The 25187-nt window shown below is 30.7% G+C and overlaps 17 protein-coding genes across 17 annotated transcripts; 8 read left to right on the top strand and 9 right to left on the bottom strand.

Moving 5' to 3' along the window:
- Nucleotides 1-635: 635 nt before the first annotated feature.
- ELE39_001915 (apicomplexan small) lies at nt 636-935 on the bottom strand (the record flags this gene model as incomplete). The annotated part of the gene is made up of 1 exon (XM_067345638.1): nt 636-935. One exon carries the CDS (start codon nt 933-935, stop codon nt 636-638), a length of 300 nt encoding a protein of 99 aa, XP_067199526.1.
- Nucleotides 936-1433: 498 nt separating this feature from the next.
- ELE39_001914 (uncharacterized protein) lies at nt 1434-2444 on the bottom strand (the record flags this gene model as incomplete). The annotated part of the gene is made up of 1 exon (XM_067345637.1): nt 1434-2444. The coding sequence occupies one exon, from the start codon at nt 2442-2444 to the stop codon at nt 1434-1436; it is 1011 nt and encodes a 336-aa protein (XP_067199525.1).
- A 203-nt stretch (nt 2445-2647) lies between these two features.
- Nucleotides 2648-3001, bottom strand: ELE39_001913 (ING1 ike with an N-terminal globular domain and a PHD domain; the record flags this gene model as incomplete). The annotated part of the gene is made up of 1 exon (XM_067345636.1): nt 2648-3001. One exon carries the CDS (start codon nt 2999-3001, stop codon nt 2648-2650), a length of 354 nt encoding a protein of 117 aa, XP_067199524.1.
- Nucleotides 3002-3057: 56 nt separating this feature from the next.
- Nucleotides 3058-3567, bottom strand: ELE39_001911 (peptidyl-prolyl cis-trans isomerase; the record flags this gene model as incomplete). The annotated part of the gene is made up of 1 exon (XM_067345634.1): nt 3058-3567. The coding sequence occupies one exon, from the start codon at nt 3565-3567 to the stop codon at nt 3058-3060; it is 510 nt and encodes a 169-aa protein (XP_067199522.1).
- A 257-nt stretch (nt 3568-3824) lies between these two features.
- ELE39_001910 (dolichyl-diphosphooligosaccharide-glycosyltransferase beta subunit) lies at nt 3825-5243 on the top strand (the record flags this gene model as incomplete). The annotated part of the gene is made up of 1 exon (XM_067345633.1): nt 3825-5243. One exon carries the CDS (start codon nt 3825-3827, stop codon nt 5241-5243), a length of 1419 nt encoding a protein of 472 aa, XP_067199521.1.
- An 888-nt stretch (nt 5244-6131) lies between these two features.
- ELE39_001909 (calcineurin like phosphatase with 3x Efhand domains at N-terminus) lies at nt 6132-8507 on the top strand (the record flags this gene model as incomplete). The annotated part of the gene is made up of 1 exon (XM_067345632.1): nt 6132-8507. The coding sequence occupies one exon, from the start codon at nt 6132-6134 to the stop codon at nt 8505-8507; it is 2376 nt and encodes a 791-aa protein (XP_067199520.1).
- Nucleotides 8508-8553: 46 nt separating this feature from the next.
- On the bottom strand, nt 8554-9277 carry ELE39_001908 (CMP dCMP deaminase; the record flags this gene model as incomplete). The annotated part of the gene is made up of 5 exons (XM_067345631.1): nt 8554-8577; nt 8621-8754; nt 8805-9009; nt 9058-9168; nt 9224-9277. The coding sequence occupies 5 exons, from the start codon at nt 9275-9277 to the stop codon at nt 8554-8556; spliced, it is 528 nt and encodes a 175-aa protein (XP_067199519.1).
- Nucleotides 9278-9795: 518 nt separating this feature from the next.
- On the bottom strand, nt 9796-10551 carry ELE39_001902 (uncharacterized protein; the record flags this gene model as incomplete). Its single annotated transcript, XM_067345625.1, has 1 exon — nt 9796-10551. One exon carries the CDS (start codon nt 10549-10551, stop codon nt 9796-9798), a length of 756 nt encoding a protein of 251 aa, XP_067199513.1.
- A 572-nt stretch (nt 10552-11123) lies between these two features.
- ELE39_001891 (kinase domain) lies at nt 11124-12674 on the top strand (the record flags this gene model as incomplete). The annotated part of the gene is made up of 1 exon (XM_067345614.1): nt 11124-12674. The coding sequence occupies one exon, from the start codon at nt 11124-11126 to the stop codon at nt 12672-12674; it is 1551 nt and encodes a 516-aa protein (XP_067199502.1).
- Nucleotides 12675-13043: 369 nt separating this feature from the next.
- Nucleotides 13044-15635, top strand: ELE39_001880 (DNA replication licensing factor MCM3 like; the record flags this gene model as incomplete). The annotated part of the gene is made up of 1 exon (XM_067345603.1): nt 13044-15635. One exon carries the CDS (start codon nt 13044-13046, stop codon nt 15633-15635), a length of 2592 nt encoding a protein of 863 aa, XP_067199491.1.
- Nucleotides 15636-15713: 78 nt separating this feature from the next.
- On the bottom strand, nt 15714-17558 carry ELE39_001869 (extracellular with signal peptide; the record flags this gene model as incomplete). The annotated part of the gene is made up of 1 exon (XM_067345592.1): nt 15714-17558. The coding sequence occupies one exon, from the start codon at nt 17556-17558 to the stop codon at nt 15714-15716; it is 1845 nt and encodes a 614-aa protein (XP_067199480.1).
- Nucleotides 17559-17907: 349 nt separating this feature from the next.
- Nucleotides 17908-18273, top strand: ELE39_001858 (dual-specificity phosphatase; the record flags this gene model as incomplete). The annotated part of the gene is made up of 1 exon (XM_067345581.1): nt 17908-18273. One exon carries the CDS (start codon nt 17908-17910, stop codon nt 18271-18273), a length of 366 nt encoding a protein of 121 aa, XP_067199469.1.
- Nucleotides 18274-18771: 498 nt separating this feature from the next.
- Nucleotides 18772-19692, bottom strand: ELE39_001847 (vacuolar sorting targeting 26; the record flags this gene model as incomplete). Its single annotated transcript, XM_067345570.1, has 1 exon — nt 18772-19692. The coding sequence occupies one exon, from the start codon at nt 19690-19692 to the stop codon at nt 18772-18774; it is 921 nt and encodes a 306-aa protein (XP_067199458.1).
- Nucleotides 19693-19945: 253 nt separating this feature from the next.
- Nucleotides 19946-21547, top strand: ELE39_001835 (phosphatidate cytidylyltransferase family; the record flags this gene model as incomplete). The annotated part of the gene is made up of 1 exon (XM_067345558.1): nt 19946-21547. One exon carries the CDS (start codon nt 19946-19948, stop codon nt 21545-21547), a length of 1602 nt encoding a protein of 533 aa, XP_067199446.1.
- Nucleotides 21548-21639: 92 nt separating this feature from the next.
- On the top strand, nt 21640-23137 carry ELE39_001824 (origin recognition complex 4 orc4p like AAA+ ATpase; the record flags this gene model as incomplete). The annotated part of the gene is made up of 3 exons (XM_067345547.1): nt 21640-21672; nt 21819-23105; nt 23135-23137. The coding sequence occupies 3 exons, from the start codon at nt 21640-21642 to the stop codon at nt 23135-23137; spliced, it is 1323 nt and encodes a 440-aa protein (XP_067199435.1).
- A 58-nt stretch (nt 23138-23195) lies between these two features.
- ELE39_001813 (cell growth-regulating nucleolar) lies at nt 23196-23651 on the bottom strand (the record flags this gene model as incomplete). Its single annotated transcript, XM_067345536.1, has 1 exon — nt 23196-23651. The coding sequence occupies one exon, from the start codon at nt 23649-23651 to the stop codon at nt 23196-23198; it is 456 nt and encodes a 151-aa protein (XP_067199424.1).
- A 287-nt stretch (nt 23652-23938) lies between these two features.
- Nucleotides 23939-25150, top strand: ELE39_001802 (nitrogen permease regulator family; the record flags this gene model as incomplete). The annotated part of the gene is made up of 1 exon (XM_067345525.1): nt 23939-25150. The coding sequence occupies one exon, from the start codon at nt 23939-23941 to the stop codon at nt 25148-25150; it is 1212 nt and encodes a 403-aa protein (XP_067199413.1).
- Between the last annotated feature and the right edge of the window lie 37 nt (nt 25151-25187).

Raw genomic sequence — 25187 nt, 5'->3', positions numbered from 1 at the left:
TTTCTAGATATACTAATAAATTTATCAGTAGTACTTTACAAATAAATTTACTATTATGAATAAGTCAGGTTTAAAGTAATAAATTACAAATAAATTGTTTATTTAATTAAGTGCGAATTTAGTTTTAATATTTTTGATCATATTCTAACAATTAATGAAGATTTTAATAGCAAAAACACAAATTTCATGTGCTCGCGAGACTATAATTTAATGCCATTAATCTCTAGTTGTTAAACTATCAGATTTACAAAATTTTTTCAACATTTAACTTGAAATTTGCTCTCGGCATGATTGTGTATCTCAGATTGAACAAATAAAACATTTCATTCTCTTCTTTTTAACTAATTTATAAGAATAACGAACAATTGAATATACATGAGAACATTAGTTACTAGCAACACAGACTAAAGTGAATATAAATAAGTAGCTCAAAGGTAACTCAATACCCGAATGTTTTAATTACACAATTAAGTTATAGAAATCGTATGAGAAACAGCTATCTACATCATTAAAAAAAGTTAGGGTTGCCTTCACAAAAATGATTTGTTCTTTTTTGTATGATAAATAGAATGTGCAGTCAATATATCATATAACCCTGGACATATATTAAGCCGTTAAGGAGTGTAAAATAATAGCTAATCATTTCTTTTTTGTTTTTGCCCACACTTTGAACTGTTTGTGCCTTCGTCACTTCTTAAACTTAATAAACAAATAATTATTGAAAAGAGCAAGATGTGTGTCAGGTTAACATCAAAAGTTCTTTTAAATGGAAATAAAGTTGACATGATTTTCCCAATGCTCCATTTAGAAAGGGGCGGTGATTGGCACAATCCCCAAAACTCGCCAAACAAATAGAGAGTAAGACCCGACAAGCAAATAGTGAATATTCCCATAATAGCACTATCAAGAAATCTTGAATAAGAAACAACAGACATCGTTTAAACTGAATTTCCCAATTATTCAATTAATATTTTTTATTTGGAAAATGATATGATTATACGATAGTTTACAACTATTTGTAATTTTCCTTGACTTTTAAGTTCTATTTATGCGGTATTTTATTAGACAGTTAATCCTTGGCTGTACCTCACAAAACATAATATTTCAAAATTAATTAATATTGAAGCTTCTTATAATGACGAATAATAGCTGTATTATTTATTTAATTTAAAATTTGATGCACAGCTGTGTTTTTACTTAACAATATTACATGATTTATTCCTATCGTAAAAACGTTAGTATTTCGTTGCTTATTCATCCTCCAAGTGGTTCAATCACCATTACTTGCAATTCCAAATAAAGAAAATACACGTATGCAGATAAAACAATTAGTTTATTATAAATATTAAATTTATGCATCTATACGAATTACAGCTAGTTTTAGTACTTAGTTAAGTTTCTTGGAAAAAAACTCGACTCAAACTATAAGAATTTTACTTTTTCCTTGATCCTTTTGAAATTTTGGTGTTATCTGATTTGGGGGTATTTATTAGTGGAACAGAATACTCAATATCATACGTAATTAAAGGCTTAACGGAATTTATTTTACAGCATTTCCGGCAAATATAAGGGTTGTTTAACCAACTGCATGTAATATGCATATTATTTGAACAATATTCACACTGAACAAACCTATTGTTAATCAATTCAATACCTTCGCAGGTCGAGCATAGTTTGTTTTTACTATCATTTAATGAATTAGACTTATCTGTTTTCAGACAATTCGATTTTTGGGCAAAATCATTTGGGTTCTTTGTAATCTGATCAAAATTATCCTTAAAATGAGCTGCAGTAGATGATCTTCGCCTTTTTGATACTCGGCTATTGCTATCATGAACGAAAGATGGTTTATTAGGAAACTCAATATTTTGATCCCCATTCTGCGATTCATTATTCCAATTATTACTAGAATTGCCTGCTTCAGAAGTTGAGTTACGGCAAGTACTTGATTCATGAGCATTAGGGTTATTTGCTATATTATTTATAGCATTACCGAAACTTGAGTTTTTGAAATTTACTTGGCCTTGAAGACTAGCCCTTCCTGAATAATTATTTGACAAACTAGACTCGTTATCATTCATACAGTTTTCTGCAAATGATTCTCTTAATTGCTCATAATGTTTTTTTAAAATTTCACCATCATATCTAATATAGTGAACACTTTGGTCTGATATTGCGATCTTTTCCTTTAATAGTGCTTTTAGTTCCTTCTGTAGTTCGTTTATCTCATCTATCTTAAAATTACTAATATTTTTGTCAATATTCTGAGAGCTAGTATCAGTTATCTTGCTTAACTCTTTCAGATACTTGCTACGTTTTTCCTCGAGAGTAATTTGTATATCATTGCTTTTTTTATCGATCTCACGCATTAATGATAAATTTCGTAATATCCATCCTGGAAGAAGAGAAATATCCTCCATAAATATTTCATGCAACTCAGACATGGTAATAAAAAGCAATAATTAATTTGTTTGGATCGAATACCTACACAAGTAATTCTAATTCCATTGCTAAATAGTTAAAAAAAAAACTTGCAGCGCGCATAAAGGAAAGGCTTAAATAAATTTATAACTCTACTTCTTGCATAAAGTCGTTATGAAGATAAATATTTCTAAAAAAGCACACGGATAGAGTATTCAGAGTAACTTTAGTTCGTTTCCATGTGCCAGAAACTGTCTTCAAGAAATTCTGTAGAAAAATTAAGAAAGCTAAATTTTTTCCCACCCTTTTGGATCGCTGCAATGACATCTTCCTTTTGAATTGTAACAGTTTGATCCTTATCCATTTTTTTATAGCGAATTCTTGATTGTTTTTCCGAAAGCTCTGAGATTTCCTTAATAAAGTTTGTAGCAGAATATTGTATTAGTTGAACCGATTTTTTTGTGAATTTTTTATCAGTTACAAGTTTTAGAATTTTAGTTATCTTGGAATATGGTAGAAGCTCACCATGTTCATCTTCTTGTTGATCGATAATTATTTCGCCTAGTTCTTTTTGAAACATTGAAATTATGATGAAGTATCTTTTCGGGCGGTATAAAATAATAGCAAATATTTGTATTAATCAAGTATTTCTTGGTCAGCGATAGGGTTTGAATGAATAACTATATCTTTAATAATTATTTCATCAATTGGTTTGTAAGATTCGTCGGATGGACAGTTTTCTAGCGTATTTAGAGTATCAAAACCATCTATCAGCTTACCAAAAATAACATACTCTCCGTTAAGCTGTGGTAAACTTGAATAAGTTATGAAAAACTGTGAGCCATTTGTATTTGGTTTTTTACTGATGCCTTTGCTTGCCATTGAAAGAACACCTCTTCTGTCGTGCTTTAATTCTGGGCAAATCTCATCGTCAAAATATCTACCATAGATACTTTCTCCACCTTTTCCTGTGCCCGTTGGGTCTCCACCTTGTATAATAAATCCCTTAATATTCTTATGAAAAATTGTGTTTTTATAATATCCACTTGCCGAAAGAGCAAGGAAATTTTTGCATGCTCTTGGGCATTGAGAACAGAACAGTTCAAATTTTAAGTCACCGTAGTTTGTTATTATTCTAACTGACATTTATTTATCCGCTAAATGAATGGCAAAAAAGAGATGCTTGAAATAAAAAGTAGTACTTAACTAATAAATTAAATAATCTATTGATAGTCCTCAACCATATACAGCTTCAATTTATTTGAAAGGAAGTTTGAATCAGGTATTTATCTAATATATTATCATAGTAAATATAGTAGTTACAAATGAGAGAACAAAAAAGTTACCCCTCTTTTCCCTCTGAAATGTTTTGACAGAAAAAAAAAAATCAAGTAAAATAAAAAATGTTCAAGCTTTTTATTCTTTTCGTCTACTTCTTTTTATACTCGATAGAAGCAGGTGTTGGCACACTTGGTGAAGCTCCTAAACAAATATTCAATGCAGATTTAACTAGCTTGGAATTGCTCATTTTGACAAATTCAAACGAAAAAAACATTAAACAACAGTATTCAATATTCATTTCAAACCTCGTGTCAGCTGGTCATGAGATCAAGATAAAAACCTATAATCGTTATTCACAGGAACAAGATTTGCAATTATTTCTTTATGATGAGCTTCTCTACAACAATATTGTTATTCTGGATATAAATAATTCAGATGCGCACCCTTCCTTCCCCATGTCATACGTATCCAAAATTTTAAATTTCATTGATAGAGGGGGAAATTTGGTGATTTTTGTTGATACACTCGATAACAATTTTAATATTGGGGAAAATAAAGGTATAATTCGATTGGCAAAAGAGTGCGCAGGAATAACATTCTTACCTCAAAATACCCGTTTATTTGATCTTTCTACATATGAAGTCACGCAGCCAACAAAAATCTTTTCGAACAATTTTATTGAATCCGATGCTATTTTTTCTTCAGAAAAACTTTTGAAAAAAAAGATTTTGTACCATGGAGTAGGCTTTTCCAATGTTATTCCTAACAACGAGCTTGTAATTCCAATATTAACAGCTTGCAATACATGTATTTCAGTTAACAATGACATAAAGTCAAAATCTCTAAGTTTGTTTGGAAACTACATTAGTTCTAGTACTGGGGAGGAAATTGGGCTAATAATGTCCATGCAGGGAAGAAATGGTGCAAGAGCGACATTCTCTAGTGACGGAAAATTGTGTAGTGACGAGACGATAAGAATTAACAATGAAAATTCTAAGTTCTGTAAAGAAATTTTTCTATGGTCATTTCAACAAAAAGGGTTGATAAAAATTGCGGATATTTCACACAGAAAGATGAACGATAATTTCAAAAAAATGATCGAAAACTATGATGAAACATTGAATTACACAGTTGAAGATATAGTTCGTTTCTCCGCCAAATTTTATAAATTTACCAACGATAAATGGGAAAATTACAATTCAGAAGATATTCAACTTGAATTTACAATGTTAGATCCGTATATACGTACTTACTTGAAACAAAGTGTAGATGAATCCCAAAGTTCAACATTTAGCAGCACATTCAAGATTCCCGAAGTTTGGGGAGTCTATAAATTCGTAATTAACCATAAAAGAATTGGTTTTAATACAATATCATATGAATCAATTACAACTGTTCGCAATTTTCGTCATGATCAAAATGAAAGATTTAATATCGCTGCAATACCGTATTACTCTGCATTTATTTTGACTCTTTTTTCTTTCTGCTATTTCACATTGCTATTTATTACACAAAGCGATATTTATGAGATGCGAAAATAAATAGTGGAAATTCAAGTACCCCATGAGCGCAAAATTTTTTTTTTTCGCAGTTAAATAAAATGTAATATGAAGATATGGATCGATTGAATGGCATTATACTTTCATTTATCACACTTTCTATTTTTTTATATGTTACCTTCACCTTCTTTGGAATTCCATTCATTAACAATTATCTAGAGCTACCAGTAAGTTTATATGAACAAATATTAATGATCGCTGATTTCCTCAAAAGTCTGTATTCTTGTCTCCCCTTAGGCTCTCTTCATATTTATCTGTATTATTTACAACACTTATATTTTCATTGGTAACATTCATCGTTATCACTACTTTACTTGAATAAACTATATTCACGGCATTATTTGTCGAGTAACAAGTCTTCAATGGGGCAAGAAGGTGCTCGAGATCAAAATATTCAGAACCTTTACATTAAACATTAGATTAATACCTTGGCATTTGAAATAATGATTCTTTTATATCGTACTATTAAGGCGATTAAACTTAACATCTAATTCGGGTAATAGCTTTTTAATTAGGATCTAGTCTATTAACAAATCTTTTAATGAATTTCCAATATGCTGTGTTGTAAAAGTTCTAAATTGGGTTAATAATGTTTTAATTGGTTTAGATAACAACAATTCAAAACAAGTATTGCTAATCATTTTATTTATAGAAGTTAAACTGTCTGTACCCCACAAAATTGATTAAAAGCTTAATTCAGTGGGGAAATTGAATTGCGGGAATCCTCATGGTTCTTACTACTTTAGAATCGAAGCGAGATCTAAGACTTCATGAAGAGAAACAACCCCATTTTTTTAATCGTTTAAACATTTTAATATAACAGCTCGATATATTTCAAGTGCTAATATAGTCGCTTAATTTTCTTATCAAATGGATGCTTCTTCAATTTATGGACCTAAAATTCTTAACTCTAAATTTACAAACCATGATCTTCATGCAAGCGCTGAGGATGCCGAAAGAATTACTTCTAAAGTTATTCGGCCAGAACAGTGGTATCCATGGAAAAGTTTTGGTAAACTTATGGATGAAGCTATTCTAGAAATGGGTTGGCAAGAAAGATATTCAATATTACGTGATATTGTTTCCAGTTACGGGAAGGAAAAAAATGGCCACTTAACGTTGAATGAGTTTTTGAATATTTTAAATGATAATCCAATTACAGATGAGCAATACAGAACTGTATTTTATAACCTTATGGATCGAAACCAAGATGGAATTGTTAGTGAAATTGAATTTACATCTGGAATGTTAAGTTTAAGTCCTCTGGCAAAAAACGATCCAAAAACTAGTATTGGGCAGCTTAGATTACAATTTATATTCCTTTATTATGATACAGATAGAAATGGAATCCTAAACTTAAATGAATTAAAAAGAATGATTATTCACATATCTTCTATCAGATCATTAGCCAAAAAAACATTGTCAATGAGCGAATCGAAAGCAAGAGAATATGCCATACATTTAATTGCTCACTACGATGGAGTATTTGGGTTCAATGCATTTTACAATTCGGTGAAAAATAATATTTTAAAGGGAACAGGTTGGCTTTTGCGAACTCATTTAGACTTGGTGGATTTTATCAACGACAATGTTAGTAATGAATATAATTCAATTAATGACCGTAGCAAGCATGAATCATTTATATCAATTTTTTCTTCAAAAAATTGTCTCAAAAACACCATTAATCAAAATTTTAATAAGCAAGCTCAATCTAAAGAGCTAACCGGGTTAAAATGGGCATCTACAATCATGGAACAAACAAATGTAAACAGCGGATTTGATCGAGCCTCGCTTGAAGCTGATAAAAGCCAAAAAGACATCAAATTGAACTCTATAGGTATATTAGATTTATTTCCTCACAACTTCCAAAATCAAGCACTTATTTCTTTGGAACAGCGAGTAATCGAGTATTATATGAATTTTTTAACTAACTTCGAAAATAATTCTGATATTGAAGAAAAAATGTATATAAACAACGTATTGAATTATTCAGAAATAATGGATCTCTGCGATAGAGCCGTACAAATTATCAGAAGTGAGGACAGTCTACTTACAATAAAAGGAAATAGCTCCGTTAGAATTTTTGGGGGCATTCATGGGCAATTAATTGACCTGTTGTATTTCTTCGAAAACTTCTCATGGCCCCATTTCCATAGAGGGGATATATTATCTATGAGATATGTTTTCTTGGGAGACTATGTAGACGGAGGAAGGTTTTCTCTGGAGGTAATTTCAATACTATTTTCTTTAAAAATAATGTTTCCTGATAAAATATTTTTATTACGAGGCAACCATGAAGACGCATCGATTAATTCGACGTCTGGATTTCATTTGGAATGTAAACAGAAATTTGGAATGAATGGTGAAGCTATTTGGGAAAGAATTAATGACGCTTTCGAATTTTTTTCAATTTCTGCACTAATTGATGATCAAGTGCTGTGTTTACACTCAGGAATTGGCAAAAGTATTAAAAAAATTGAACATTTGTCAGGTATACCTAAGCCAATACATGTAAAATCAGAAGAATTATTTAACAGAATTGATTTTAATAATAGGTTAGTTGGAAGTGATAGATGTGTATTTGACTGTCTTTGGTCAGAAATTATTGATCAAGCAAGTTTTTATAGCTCCCGTAATGATTTTATCAATGAGACAGATGCAGAACATACAAGAGATGTCGATATTTTTGAAAAAAATATTTACTGTTATGATTCCTATGATATCGAAGAATTTATGAATAAAAATTCAATTAAGCTTATAGTAAAAACAAACAATTACTGTAAAAGGGGATATGAGTACAGTGCAAATAATAGAGTTGTTTCTTTAAATTCTGCAACTAACTTTTGCAATCATTTTTCCAACGATGCTGCTGTACTAGTAATTACACGAGGGTTCGACAATCAATTGATCCAATATAATCAAATAATCAAGTATCAAACTATTGATAATTCTTTTGGGTGGTTTGATCAGATTAATTACAATTTAGGGCAAAACAGCTTCAATCATGAATTCAAAATCAAGCTCGAAACCTCTAAAGGTGAAAGCCACCAGTTTAGAGAATTACCTGATAAAAAAAGTTCCGTATTCAGCTCGGTAGCAAGAAAAACTCCGAACAGTAGTAGTACATTTAACTATTCTCTAAGTCCAAAAAGCAGCACCAGAATTGTGAATACGGACGAAAAACCAATTACGCCTGCAAGAATAATGAATCTTAATGGTAGAGCTATAAATCTAACTGCATTTTAGGAAATATAATTAATTTTTGTAAAAGTTGATGAGCAATCTAATGATTTTAGTGGCCTTTTTCTTTTATTTTCTGGAGCTTTTGGATTTCCGATTTCATAAAATTCTTTAAGTACTTTAATTGATTCATTTTCACAGATTCCGGAAGTTAGGATAATCTTGGAGCTTTTATTTAAATAATGGTAGTCCAATACAGATCCACAACCACCAAAGCGATAGTTTTTACATCCAAAAAATATATTATGTATACCTGAATAATTTATTAAAAAAAGAAATGAGCTACTTTAAGTGCCAACTTACCCAACTGATCAATAAATCCTATACACATTATACAGGGCTCTACAGTTACAAATAAATCATAAATTTCCCCGAGATTGAACCTAAATTTTGTGCCACTGCATTCATCTCGATTTTTAGTAGTGAATTGAGTTGAATTGTTTATTTTTCTGTTCAAACACTTATTTATTAATTTTTCTAAAGCGATAATTTCGCAGTGTCTAGTTCCCTAAGTAATATATTTTTAACTACTTTATTTGGAGTTTTTATAACTTACATTTTTCGATATGTTAGTTTCGTTATGCGCTTCTGATTCAATTTTCTTTGTGATTCTATTTACGATAACACAGCCAACAGGGACTTCGTTATTACTTACTGCGAACTCCGACTAAAAAAAAAATAGTAAATTATTGCAGATTTTCAAAAATGTTTGTTTTACCTACTAGTTCAATCGCTCTATTCATAAAAATCTCTAACTCTTCTTTTTTATAGTTCATCATTTAATTATCTGTTTAAATCAAGACCGCAAAAATTATAATTTCTTATACGATACAGTTCATGAACTTTGAATGACATGTATTTTTTCTCCTAGTACTGTAAATTGGAAATAGTAGATTATAATTGACGAAATAGATTAAAAATTTATTATTTTTAAGAATTGTTCTTTTATTGTGTAAATTAAAAACTTATTGCTTTAATAATCTATTCTTGTACAAACACGAAATCCCGATTTTTATCGATGCTCATATTTCATTTCCAAAAACCCAACAAACACGATTTATGGTTTAGAGCATTGAAAATAAATACAAATTTCATAAAGCAACAAAAAGTAAGTCAAAGAAAGAGCATAATAAATTAAAGATGTATTAACTTATAAAATATATCAATTGTTAAATAAAAATGTAACTATAATTAGTTTCAGATGAAATGTTAAATTGAATTAAGCTATATATTATAGGATGTAAATGCGCTTATAACTAAGAGGATAATATAAACCATCGTTAAAAAATTGCTTTTATGGTGTCGTTCCTCTATAAGGTGTAGCTTGGAGAGAACATCTTTTATTCAATAACTTTACCCTCCAATCATTAGATCTTCGAATACCACTACTTTCCCTTTCATTCACTGAAGTTTGGTCACTTTTACTCGGTCTGATGGACTTTTCAGCCTCCTCTAAAATGGGTGATATGATGTTTTGACTTCGTGGAAAATTTCTACCAGGAGTTAATAAAATACTAATTTGATTAGAGTTGTGAGAGTTTAAGAGTTTCTCTTGATTAGTTTTGCTATAGTTCTCTGACTTAGAACCATTCCCAGAATCAGCGTCGCCTTTGTGTTCTCTCATTCCTTTTAAGTCATTCAGTTCGTTCTTGGGACTTGAATCTAAAGTTCTATTGCGCATTTTCCTCTTGTGATTTGAGTTCTTTACACTTTTATTGTTGTGTTCATTGCATCTCATCACTACATCATTCTCAAGCTTGTTGAACAAGGTCTCATAATATACAAGTTTTTTTCTTTCTCTTGCACTCATTGTCGGATCAAAATGTGCCAAATCCCATCTTGGACCATCCCAGACAAGATTTTTTTTATATTTTTTCTTTATATTAGACTTTTCAAAATCTTCATGTTTCATGTTCGCTTCAGTATTATCATTTATGTACTGTGGCTTCTGATCATTTACAAAGTAGTTTTCCTTATTAGTATTACGATCTAACTGAGATGGTAAACAATCTAAATGTGAAAGACTCGCCTCATTTTTATTAATATTCATGATAGGTAAAATAATAGTCGTATTCAAAGATCATAATAACTCTTAATTTTGAATTTTAGTACTTGTCCTTAACAATAACAAACAGCATTGTCCCGCCTTTAACAATTTTACTAACAGAATAAAACCGCAGTTAATGATTTTTTAAAAAAATAATCACTAAAAATTAGTCAATAAATAAAATAATTTAAAATCACTAATTTGATTCTTAATATCTATAAGATTCTAGTTAATCTATTAGAAGCAATATTATTTATAATTGATATCAAAATTGCAAAAAAATGTTATGATATTTTTTTGTGGTACTTCCATTGTTAAATTATCAAAATTTTTGCATTTAGCACTATTTAATTTTTAGCAGTAACAGTTTTATTTAATATTTATTTTGCAAAAATTTTATTAATTGAAAAGCAGTGGTCAAACGCTGCACCCCGAGCATAAAGGGATCTTTGCGCTAAAAGATCTACATGCATTTTAATTAGACAAATTATAATAGCATTGTTTCCATTTATGTAGAGGAAGAAACAAACATCTGTATGCAATCAAAGGGCATATGAAAAATTGAGTATATTAAAATGTCCAAATGCAATGGTTCCGGGAATAACATATTTGCACTGAAAGGTAACAAATTTCTATATACTGGCGATAACTTTGGAAGAAACATTGGTGCCTACCAGGAATTCAATAAATATATAACAAATGAGGAGAAGCCACTTTTATTGCTAATAGATAGTGTAAACCAAAAGTTCCATGATGAGAAAGCCTCTTTAAGAAAAAGGTCAATAGAATCGAATGAATATGAATCTATAACAAATAAGGGACTAAAAACTAAACGTATTCATGAACATGAAATTTCTTCTATCAATAACTCTGATAAGAAAGATCATTTTGATGTTACTCCTGATACTCTATTGGGTTGCTATGCTAACTTAACGAAATTAGGTGTAAGAATAGATGATTATTTTCTAATAATCTCAAAAATTAATAGCAACAAAAGATCGCAGGATAAATCTGATAGCACCATAAATGAGAATAAAACCCCGGAAAGGGAGAATAATCGCCCAAAGCTTTATTGGGCAAAGCATATAGCAACAGGATTTCCCGTTGTTATCAAAGTAGTTAAAAAAACTAGAATTATGTCATCTTTTCCTGGAAGTTATTCAATTTGGAAGAAACTATGTTTGAAATTATTAAATTTACCATATCATCCCAATGTAATGAGGATCTACCAAGTTCTAGAAGATGAGGAAAATTTTTATCTGGTAATGGAAGGTTTGGAAGGCGGAGAACTTTTTCAATTCTTAATTACAGAACAAGCTATTCCTGAAGAAACGTGTAAATATATTATTAGACAAATATTGGAAAGTGTAAACCATTTACATTGCTTAAAAATGCTTCATCGTGATGTAAAGCCTGAAAATATTATGTTCAGATATAAAAGAAGAGAAGAAAAGCCATATTCTCCAATGTCAACATCATCATTTTCTACTTTTGAAGGAACTGACGATAAATTTGGACCAGAAAGAAAAAGCAAAAAAGAAGAAAATATTACCCATCTTTCATTAAAGACTTCTAGAGAGTATTTTGAAGTTGTACTAGTTGATTTTGACACTTGTGAGCTAATTGATGACAAACCTCATGTACAAATGATTAGAATGAAGAAGAGACTAGTTGGTACATTTGGTTATCTTGCTCCCGAAGTATTAAATGGAGGTGAGTATTCCACAGCTTCAGATCTATGGAGTATCGGGATAATACTTTACATACTAATGACAGGAATTCCTCCACTAAGGATTGATTTAATGTGCGATTATCCTAAGGCTTTGGAGGTACTCAAGGTAATAAGTGATCAAGGAGGATTTCAATTCGACGCACCACCATTACCTGATTTTCCTTTAGCACAAGACCTATGTATAAGACTCTTACAATGGGACCCAAAGAAAAGAATTCAATCTTGCCAACAGGCACTAAAACATCCATGGTTGGTCGATTCTTTTAAATATAATCCAATAGGACCAATATATAAGCAAATTCTATGTAATACAGATATGAAAAAGATTTTGAAGAGAAAAGATGCAGATAAAAGTATAAAGGAAATAGAAGGTACGGAAGAATTTGATATATAAGGTATCACAATAATTTACGACAAAATGTTGCTAATTTGGCTAAAATTGCAGATTTACAGCATTGGAAATCGCCATAACTTAATGAAAAAGTAACGCAAACTGCGTATTTAAATAGAACAGGGCTAAGTCGTTTGTCTAATAACAATATTATATAAGTTAATCTTCATTATTATGTATTTTATCGAATAAATTTTTTTTTTTACAGAATTTTCAACTCTGACTTCGTATCGAGCGCCTGCTTAAGATTCCCCACACTTCATGTTTTTTTTTAAATTTATAAGAAGCTAGTATTTTAAGTGGTAATAAAGTTATTTCTGCTTAAAAGTAGTTCTGGGTGCGTACATTCTGAATAGAATTATCCATTAAAAGATGCCTAGAAGTCTTTCAGATAGCGAGCTCTCTGAGCAACTTAATCAAGTATATAAAAGCTTTTTGCAAGGCCATGACGAATATTCGTCTAAAATTAAGCAAATGGCAATTGAAAATATAGAATCTGGGCGTGTTCTTATAGAATTGGGCGATTTAAGAAAGATAAGTGATGAACTTCCTCAAAAAATCATCAACGAACCTTATGTATATGTATCCCCATTTGAAGAGGTAATTAAAGATTTGGTTGATCTTGAAAGGGAAATTGATAAAAATTCATCATTAAAATCTACGCTATTTAATGCGAGAGTTGGGTTCAGTGGTTGGTTTGGGCGTAATCATTTGACGCCACGTGGTCTTACTGCAAGTAATATTAATCAAATGGTTTGTGTTGAAGGCATAATATCACAGTGCTCTATTGTTAAACCAAAATTAGTTAAATCTGTACATATTTCCAAAGGGCATTTAATTGGTCAAAACGATACTTCAGGCGGAGCAAATCAAGCTTTTGTCGAAGTTAGAGGACATCGTGATATATCTTGCCTAATAAAAGACCGTTATATTCAGAGTGGGGTTCCTTCAGAAGATGGGCAAGGTAACAAAATGGAGGTGGAAATAGGCTTATGCAGATATAAAGATAGCCAAAAAATGACGTTGCAGGAGTTGCCTGAATTGATACCTACTGGACAGTTACCTAGGAGTATTGAAGTAATAGCAGAAGATGATCTGGTTGAAATGATTAAACCCGGAGATAGAGTTAAGATTGTGGGAGTCTTCAAACCAATTTCGAGACGAGAAAATAATGCAATAACTGGAATTTTTAAAGTTGTGATTGTTGCAAACAATATTCAATTACTAAATAAAAACGTCACATCTCCTGAGTTAACTCCTCAAGAAATAAGAATTATGAAAGAGATTTCTAGTAGAGATGATACCTTTGAAATTTTATCAAGGTCATTTGCATCTTCCCTTTGTGGGCATGAATACATTAAAAAAGGCTTATTGTTGGGAATATTAGGAGGTGCAGAACATAATCTTGAAAATGGAACACATATCAGGGGTGATATACACACGTTGTTAATAGGAGAACCTTCGTGTGGTAAATCTCAGTTGTTAAGATTCGTTATGTCAATAGCTCCGTTGGCGATTAGTACTACAGGAAGAGGCTGTTCAGGAGTAGGTTTAACTGCGGCAGTTACTCATGATCCAGATACAAAGGAAAGAAGGCTAGAGGCTGGAGCAACAGTATTGGCAGATAGAGGAATAGTATGCATTGATGAGTTTGATAAAATGAGTTTTTCGGATAGGGTTGCAATCCATGAAGTTATGGAACAACAGAGAGTTACAATTGCTAAGGCAGGAATACAGGCATCGTTGAATGCAAGATGTTCTATTTTTGCAGCTGCGAACCCGGTATACGGCCATTTTGACGATTTTATGGAGCTAAACAGACAAATTGCCTTTCCTGATTCTTTGTTGTCAAGGTTTGATTTAATATTTATTGTAAAGGATTCTAGAAATTCCCAGCAAGACCGAAAAATCGCCGCGCAGGTTCTTGCGCAAGTTAGATACAACAAAAATTCATCAGCGCATGACTCAAAGATAAATAAAGCGAATAATGGTTTTGTTATACAACCTGAGTACAGAGATAACGACTCAGATGAGCCAAATGAGATTAACGATATTTGGCAAGCTGCGTCTAGTAAAATAACAGATAAAAGATCTCAAAATAACTCAAAGGGCTCATCTGAAGATAGAGTATTGACGACTTCATTTTTAAGAAAATATATCCATTATTGTAAATATGTCAGAAGCACTCCCAAACTAACCGATGAGGCAGCTGAGTTAGTGGCGAGAATTTTTACGGAATTGAGGGCTAAGTGCATTAATCAATACAAGGGAGGTACCACTTGCACAACCCGTACACTCGAAGGAATAATTAGATTAGCGACTGCACATTCTAAACTAAAGATGAGAGATTCTGTAACCCCAGAGGATGTGCTTATTGCATTTGAATTGCTCAGCTATGCAATGTTTGGAGAAATAATTGAAAGAGAAGGCCTGCTTAATGAAATATTCGAAAAAGATCTCAGGCCTGAAATACAACAGGAAGATAATTCAAGGAATAAAAGGAGAGAAGAAAAAAAGTGTCAAAGATCCAAGAATAATCCAAAAAAAACTGCCGAACTGAATTTTCTCGAAGAAAATGACCATAATATTATTGCCCCCCCACCAAGTTCAATTGTTACTCCCAGCAGGGAAAAAATTAACTGCAAAGAATCTGCTGCTCGTGGCCACCAAGTTGCTCTTGCTGTAGCAAATATTCTTAGAGAGGAAGGTAATACTAATTGTGAAGATTTTGAGCTAGCCAATGCTAAGAAGAAATTCATTACTTTATGTATTGCAGAGCAATTTTCTGAATCAGGTCTCGAAGCAATGCTCGATGAGGAACTATTCAATAATATAATCTCAAAATCAAAAGATCAAGGCAGTAATTTTGTGATTACTCATAAGGATATAAAGAAAGTTTTACAAGTATTAGAGGAAGAAAATAAACTTATGATTGCTGGAGATACTATATACTCAATTGTTTAGATTTTCCAAATCAAGTAACTTTTTTTTTATTTTAATCCATTTTCCTCATTTTAAATATAATAAAATTGTGTACTTGAATCACGTACTTGAATTATCCGATTTCATTCCATATATAGGAGTGTTAGGGTTATTCCTATGAGGAATTTGACCATTCTGGTCTTGATATTGACTAAATTTATAATATTCGCCGTATGGGAGGTTTGCTCCTCTTGGAGGTGGCGGGATGCCGCCTGCGATGAATCCAGGATTAATGTTTGATGACTCAAGTTTGGGAACAGACTTATTTGCATGTTTTGTTGTGTTGGAAAGTGCAATTGGAACGTTCGAAAATACATCATACCATTGATTTATCTGATTTGCCATAAAATTAGTGTTACTTTGCAATCCTTCTGATATATCGACAGGATTAATTGAATTCATCTGCTTAGCACCAAATTGTTTTTGTATTACTTCCATTGTTCTTTTGTTTTTTTGTTTCCTCCAAATATCATATGCAAAGTTAAACCCTGGGGGGCACCTGCTGTCAGAAATCTGATTTGATCTATTTGAATTATTATTTGAAGACATCCTACGAAGAAGAGATGACTGACTTGAAGTCGAATCAAGTGAAAATAACTTATTTTTATTTATCTTTTTATAATTGCAATACTTGGGGCCAGAAATCATCCCAGGAGATTCTTTGGGTTGTGACTTGGCTGCTTTAAATAGACATACCCTGTTCAACATATCGTAGGTAAAAAAATCACATCCTAAATCGACTTGGCATTGCAATTGACAATCTAATGCAGTTGTTAATGAATGTAGAATTTGAATAGTATATCCTGGATACTCTATATCTGAGTCATAGCATCCGTTATTGCCATTACTTGCAATAGAGTTAATATTATTACTGTTTTCTTTATTGGATTCAATCCACTTTTTTGGAATTATATTATTTTGGGCATCCTTAGAGCTATTTTCCCAATTTTTAGGCTCACTTTCTACACTTTTTACACCTTGTTTGGAGTGGTTATTTAAGTCTACTGTACTAGTCACCTCTGAATAAATAATAGGAAATAAACATTCATACTTATCAGGAGGAGCTAAGTCTTTGCAGCACATATTTAAGTCACCACATATCATTGGATCTTCCTCACATTCATTTATATTAATGCACATTTTATTGTTAATTGGGGATGTCATATACCCAGCAGATTTAAAACAGTCACAAATATAGCTACCTGGGGTATTGATACAGCTTGAAATACTAAGGTCGCATGGGTTATTCTCTTCACATTCATTTATATCTATACATGTTTTTCGATCCTCATGTAACTTAAATCCAAGGTTGCATTCACACTTTCCGCGTCCATCAGCCCCCATAACACAATTTTGAGAACAGTCATTTAATCTTCCATTAAAGTCTGTGCACTTATTAATGGGGCGGCACCTTCCTTGATCAAATATCAGCTCTCTATCAAGACATTCACATTTAAATGATCCTTCGGTATTAATGCACAATGTGGAACTTGGGCAAACACTTAGTTCCATACACTCGTCAATATCAATACACACGTTTAAACGATGTTCATGTTTTCTAAAACCACTTAGACACTCACATTCATAGCCCCCTGTAGTATTAATGCACCTCTGAGTTTTTGGTTCACATGTGTGAATTCCTAGTGCGCATTCATCAATGTCTTGACATCCAGTACCTCCTATTAATCCATCACCCTGAAAGCCATTAAGGCATCTGCATTTGGGAGCACCAATGAATAAAGTTTCAACATAACACTCTGCATTTTCTATACATGGATTATTTCCTATTGTACATGCATTAATAACCTGTTGATTTGTTCTTCTAATCCAAATGATCAAAACAAAAGTAATTATTACTACGTGAGGAATGCGTACCTCCAATAGTGGTTTATTATATAGATTCATTCACAAATACATTAATTAGGGGCTTGAATTTTTATTTTTATTTATTATTTTGTTATAATTTACTAATTTATTTTGAATCTAATATTATTATCTTTCGAAAAAAAATCAGCGGAAAACGTTTTGAATAATCTCGGAAAAGCGAAGAAAAAGATATAATAATTTTAAATTCTTTGTGAAATGCAATAATTAAAAACAAATAGCAAAATGAAGATATTGCTAAGAAAAGCGTGTTTAGCTTAAATCCTGGCGCAATCAATAATTTAAATTTAGCCTATTTGAATAGCTGCCATATTTTCCGTTTTATTTTGATCTCACCATATTTATTATGAAAGTATTAGTAGGTAATATTATGTCTAATAATTATGTATTTCGTTGCAAGAAATGTGGTTCAAGGTTATTTACAACAGATCATATTATTAACCATAGTAAATTAAACGAAAGAAACAAAGAATTTAATCCTAAAAGTGAAAGTGGCTTATGTACATCATACTTTATTTCAAATACCTCATGGATGGAGGGTTATACTGAACAGAATGGTAGAATAATTTGCCCAAATCAATCCTGTGATTCAAAGTTGGGATACTATTGTTGGTTTGGCGGAAAGTGTTCTTGTGGATATTGGCAAACCCCATCCTTTCAGATCCACAAGTCTAAAGTTGATTATCTTCCCGATTCTCAAAAACAAAACAATATTGATATTGCAATAATAGAATGAAACTTTAAAACCCAGAATTAAATAAAGCAATTAACATTTCCATATTTTTTATAAAACATTTCATTGTTATAAAAATTAAATTTGAATTAAATATTATGTGAACTGCATTCAAAATAAAGCATTTAACTCTAAAGATGTTATACAAACAAAGTCAAGGGTTAACATAGCGACACTAAAATTTGAAAAATAAACACAAAAAAGAAATAATTATAGTCAGTAGTCAGGTAAAACATCTCTTCAAAGAGTTTTTGATATTTAAGCTGGACTAAAAAACCTCATACAATAATAATGGTGAATTATTGTCTGAAACTAATCAGGTTTGAACATTAAAACGGTTACGTACTCTTGAAATTTAATTTGCTAAAATAGCTTTATTAATTGAATTTTTAATTACCAATTATCTCAGAGTAATTCATTATTTTAGGTTTTTTGCTAACTTATATAATTCAAATAGTCTTTGATTAGGAAAGCTTATTATATGAAAGCTGAAATAAATATTTATCCTAGTTTTTTTCTCCAAAGTGTAATCTCTTGCCTTTTAAAGTATCTTCTATCCTCCTCATCAACAATAATTAAATTCAAAAAGTATCTAACCGAAAGTTTATTTTGCAAATTCTTATATGTAGGCGTCAGGTCACAACCGCATAAATACATTCTTAAAGGAATTGTTTCCTGTTTCGCAGGCGCACCATCCATTATTTCAAATTTAGAAAGTACTTCAGTTTCAGTTATTGCTGTTGGTCCAGATCCACAAGTCTCAAGTCTGATAATGTCAATCTCCATATATTTTATTTTAAGCCGTACTATTGAGAAATAAACTTTGCCAATAACCACATCTTTTAAATGATAAGTAGACTTGTCGTATTCAAGTTCAATATGCAAGCAACCTTCTACACCAACTTCCATTTTGATTCCGTCTTGAATTTTGTTTTTTTCAGAGATAGAATTGGGGATGCTATTGTTTAAGTTTTGTACAACAAAATCAACTTCTTTAACAATATTGCTTGCATATGCTCTAAGAACTGTAAGTCTTACAAAATATCTCAGTTGAATATTCGTTCCATAATATGTTTCATATGGTTTGTCGACTGCGTTAAATTTCCATTTGTATTGTTTTGTTTCAAATAAACTCCCTGAAGGTTCTAAATCTTTGGTAATAGAGAAAAAATCATAAGAAGAAGATTGATCGTAAATTACATCGATTTGCCCAATTACCTCAACTCTGATACCCTGGTGATCCAGTTTCCTTCCTGGTTTGATAGCTACTATTGCAACTCCACTTATATCTTCGCCATCACTAAAAATCAATCCCTTTTCACCCTTTTTATTTTTACTAAGTGGCGCAGATTTTCTTCCCACATCTTGATTAATTGAAAGCTCTAAGTTGCACGCATTAATACTGGAAAGAAATGAAAGCATTATGGAATTTAGTTGTTTAGCCTAAACTTTAAATATGAATTATTCTAAACCAAATATAGTTTCATTACAAATTCAATAATAAATATGTGCGCCAAAATATTTATGCGTTACGGTTCTATAAGTATCCCTGTATTAAAATTACTACAATTGACATTTTCTAATTACATAAACATTAAGATGAACACATCCCTAAAGCAAGATTAAATCGTCTAAAATAATGAATTAATGTCTTGAATTTGAAATTTAATAAGAAATGGTTAATATTTTTCATTCAATTGACATTTTACTTTTTAGTTCGTTGGTATTAACTCTCAATTTCAATGAAACCAAAATCTATTACAATATCGCTTTGAGTTTATCTACATTGTTAATTACAGGTATTATGAGCTTTTTCCTGGAATTAAATATAAATATCAAAAATGATACCCATTTTTACTTTATTCATAACTTATCATTTCCTTTACTCCTTCTTTCTATTGCAAATTGTGAAAATAGCTTCGAATCACTTTCAAGTAATTCGGTAAATTTATTTTCAATTTGTATTTCAATATCAAGTATGGCTATTTATAAGTCGAATAATATTTTTTTTTCAAAAAAGTGGCCACTATTTTTTAAAATAACAATATTTACATTGTTTTTTGTATTTATCATTTTAAATCAATATCAATATCAAATAATTAATGTGGAATTTTTTGCAATAATTTATCATCTGACTTTATTACAATTTTCATTAAGTTCTGTCACTGGAGAAGGTGCTCACTGTACTCAATTTGGTGAATTGAATATTTTTTCTCAACTAATTTCATTTCTGCTCTTAATTTCTCTATCAAATATTAAAGTGAAAGATTCAAGTTCAATATTCGAATGGAAGCAATGCATTAATAGTATAACTGCCATTGCAATATTATTGATTCCTGTAAATATTTTCATATTTGAAATAATATTAAACTATAGAAATATACCATCAGAAGAAAAATTTCAGATAAAAATTTTTCCTCGATATTTAACAATTGTTCTATTAAGTATATTATACCTATCTCTTTATAATACAGCTAAATATATTTATAAAGTATCTACTTTCATTGTAAAAATGATTGTTGAATCTGTGCCAATCAGGAAATTGATAATCTATTGGGCTTTTGTGATCATGTGCTTACCAATAATGCTTAAGCTAATAGAAAATTTAAACTCAGACTCTAAAAAAAAAAAAATATTCACACGGAAGATCTTTCATCTATTTTTAATCGCACTCTTTTTCCCTCAAATATTATCATTTAATATGATGCCTAATAGAGAATCTCAAGGAACAATTGAATTTACAATCATTTCCATCTACTTGGCTTCGTGCATTTTCATTTATTTAGAAGTAATGAGAAAATACCGTTACAGAGAATTAGCAAGATTAATCAATAGATTATTGGTACCTTTTTTGGACAACAAGGATAGCGTAAACGGTCTGATTATTACGCACATTTGTTTACTGATTGGGATTTCGATCCCTTTATTTAAGGAGTTTCTATTAATAAAAGACATTAAGGATTTTGACATTGTTTCTGCAACTTTAGGAATTGCAACAATAGGAATAGGTGATGCATTTTCTGCTATTTTTGGAATATTATTCGGAAAAATGTGCCTACCTGGAAACAAAGACAAAACATTGATTGGAATGATTGCATTTTTTATATCTACATTCTCATCTCTGCAACTAACTTGCTTTTTTTCTTCAAGTAAATATTCACTATCAAAGTTATATATAATTAGTTTTTTTTCATCATTACTAGAGGCATATTCTCATTATATTGATAACGCAACAATTCCCATGTACTCACTTACTCTGTATACTAATATTAGGTAAATTTAATTTTTTTTATATTTAAATTATTATCCGTTAAAAAAATTTTCTACCCCTCATCTTCACTCGGATATTATTTCCAAATAAAAACTGAAATGAGTAAGAAACTTGAGAAGCATATAAACGATGTAAGTTAGCTAAAATTTGTATTTTTAATGATGATAATTAAATTCTAAAGGTTTATCAAAATTTATTCTGCGATAAAAATTACTCGTATAAATTACTAAGTGCTTTACAACGACAAATTCGCACTTATTTATTATATTTACACGAGAGCCTGCCGATAGAAGAACACCAAATATCAGGACATCAGAATAATCTAGTTATTCCAAACCAACTAGAGAATATTTTGGATCAGATTGTGATAAATAGCACTAGCAGGTCATGCATTCTAATAGGTAAGCCGTGCACAGGGAAAACTAAGTTGCTTTCTTCATACTTTAATAAAAAGAAAATTGAAGATATTTCTAACGAATTAATTGTAATACATCTTAATTGTTTAAATTATGATGATAATACGTTACTCTCAGCTCTTCTTGAACGCATAAACGAACATTTTCCAATGCATAGGAGGCTTTTTAATGGTCATCAAAAGATTTCAATTTTAAAAGAAAAGTTATCAGGACTTTCAAAGTGCGGCTACACGATAGTGTTTGTATTGGATAATTGTGAACCAGTTATAATTGGTCATTCTAATATTTCTTGCTTTAATCCGAATATTACTGGGTTTTCCTCTAGGCAGTATGCGTTATATACTTTGGTAGATATCATGCATTCATCTGAAATAAACTTGGTACTAATTTTGAGTACATCAATGTTTGACCTGCCTGATTTCTTTGAAAAAAGAGTAAAAAGTAGAATGTCACAAAGAAGAATCTTGCTAGAGGAGTTAAAAAACACGAAAAAACAAGATGGAGTAAAAAATATTATTAGTAAAGCTGCAAAATTGTTAAAGATTGACAAAAAATTAGTTCCTGAAATAGACCAGTTCAGTATAGATTCATATAACGATTCTATAAACAGTCTGTTTTCTTATTTTGCAAATGAAAATAAGGAATCAAGAGAAATTATAAAGTCGTGGGAGTTTTTTGTTGATTTTGAAATGGAAAGTGAAGTTTTATCAAATTTTCTATATCAGTTTCTATTACTTTCGCCTCAGTCCAATATAAAAGAGTTTATGAAAATATTCTCAATTAGCCACAAGAAAAATATTAAAAACAATAGGAGTGAATTTCGGTTGCTTAGCCAAGGAGTAAAGGCACAAGAATGTATGAAGTTGAGAAGATTTGAATGTCTAAGCATAATTCAACATACAATTTTGGTTGCATTAATTAAATTAATAACATTAGGAGTCAAGAATATAACATTTAAAAAGATATTCAATGAATTACGTTCGCTAGAGAATCATATTTCGATTCAATCTAATTTATCCGGTCTGAACCTCGATCACACGGAGGAAACATATCAATTATCTTTTTTAATAATGGTAAAAATGGGAATAATAGAACCTGCATATAATATTAAAGCTAATTTTTCATATAATACGTTAAGTACAACACCAGTAAAGTTTACGCAACATAAATTATACAGTGACTCTATACAACAGTTTAACATTCCAACTATTCTTCAATATTGGTTAAAAAACAACATCTTAAAATGACTTTTTGAATGTCACCATGTTTGATTCCTTCGTTGTATAGCATATAGGAATTGCCGCAAGACACTCCCATTTAAGAATTTTGTCTTCACTACTGTCACTAATTCTATTATTCATATATTCTTTAATTGATCTTTTGACTAATTTCTTCCAATTCATTGATCCATTTTTTTTAAGTATCTTCTCAATGAGTAGTTGAAACTCCTTCTTTCGATCTAAAACGTCCTTTCCCGGATAAAGAACTGGCTTCTTAATGCTTACCAACTTACCACAATACTTTTCTTCTTCGGTGATGCAACTATTATGGCTTTTATAGTCAAAGCCTTCAAATGTAGAATTACAATCAATACATGTGAATTCCCAAGCATCGCGGCATTTACCAACGCAGTGTGAATCTACCTTGTTCTTTTTTAGTACATCTTGGCAATTTCCACAGACAAACGAGACCATTTCAATTATTGGATATATTTAACTCTTGAAAAAACGACTTTTGACCTTTGCCGCTATAATTACAATTTTTTTTTCTAGGCGGAATAAATTTATAGCTCACAATCATGAAGTAGTTAATTATGATTTTCTAGTATTCTTACACTAATAAAAAACTTGATTTTTTCAACCTTTGAAATTCAATATACCTTCAGCTTTGTTGAAAGTTGGTTCTATTCGAAACATTTTTACATTACAGCAATTGGAACATACATAAAAATAACTCTAGCCGCTAATGATTCAAAAAAGTTATGAATACACATTTTTTGTTATGGCCAAAAATAGAGGCTATTATTTTCTGTAAATTTGATGAAGAGCTTGGTCCAATCGTACTCTGTAGTAGCCCTTCAGATATGTTTGGATCTGAAAAATCTCAGTTTTATTCAATAATAACAAAATACTTACTACCAGATATTCATTTTGCAGGAAAAACAATTTCATTTGTCATGGGTAATAAATGGAAAGCAATAGGAGTACCTATATTTATTGAAGGTAGCCAGTATCCAAGGAATAGTTTCCAGTTCACAGTATGCATTATCGTAGAAAAAAAACCCTATGATTTTTATCAAGAGATTTATTCAAGACATATTGCTCGGATTCTTGGGTCGGCATTCAAACTTCTGGAAGAAGATTGCGGAATACTTTATTATTATTGTACATATACCGAAAACCTTCCTGATTTATTAAGAAAGGTAACCAATAACAATAATGGGATTTCGTCCTTTCCTAAGAATATTCTAGAAGTTATTGAAAATGTTAGATCACAACTTAATCAGAAACATCAAGTATTTGTTGAGTTTGGTAATGCTAGCATATTAAATTTTAGAATTAGACGGCCTCCATTCAATATAATAATAAATCCAGAAGATATTCCTTTCCCCTCTGAAAAAAAAATGATTTCGGATATTAATCACATTGGTTTAGATTTTTCACTTATTAAAATATTACCATATATAAATGGAATCAACACTAGCTTTGAAATATCAAAATATTGTTCATTGCCCATTAAAGATGTAATAGTATGCTTGGAACACTTAGTTCTATATGGTCTAATTAGCATGATTGATATGATTTCTTTAGAAAACAGATATAGATTTATTGGTGGCGAAGACGAACATGGTTTATATAGAAAGTTATGTAACGAGTGTATAAATGCAGGGAACGTGTTATCATTCACAAAAAAATACTACGGAGAGCTTAGAAAATATAAAATTAAAAGTATTTATAAGTTCATTGCAGCAGGTGTCGTTTCTAAAAAAATTACCAGGCTTCATGAAATTCCCATTATATTTATTGATTCAAAAGAAGTCTCTGGAATTGAAAAAGAATTACTACAACTTTGTAATGGAAGCAATACACTAGACCATATACAAATTTTGTTTGGGTTTAATACCAAGTCAGAGATCATCAGATTTATTTCTAATGTTTTTAACAATTCGTCCATTTATTGGGCGTATCTTTAATATATATATATATATATAATATATATATATTTTTTTT

Source organism: Cryptosporidium sp. chipmunk genotype I, assembly GCF_004936735.1.
Source record: "Cryptosporidium sp. chipmunk genotype I strain 37763 chromosome Unknown contig_2, whole genome shotgun sequence".
Classification (NCBI taxonomy): Eukaryota; Apicomplexa; class Conoidasida; order Eucoccidiorida; family Cryptosporidiidae; genus Cryptosporidium; species Cryptosporidium sp. chipmunk genotype I.
This window is presented reverse-complemented; position numbering and strand designations above follow the sequence as displayed.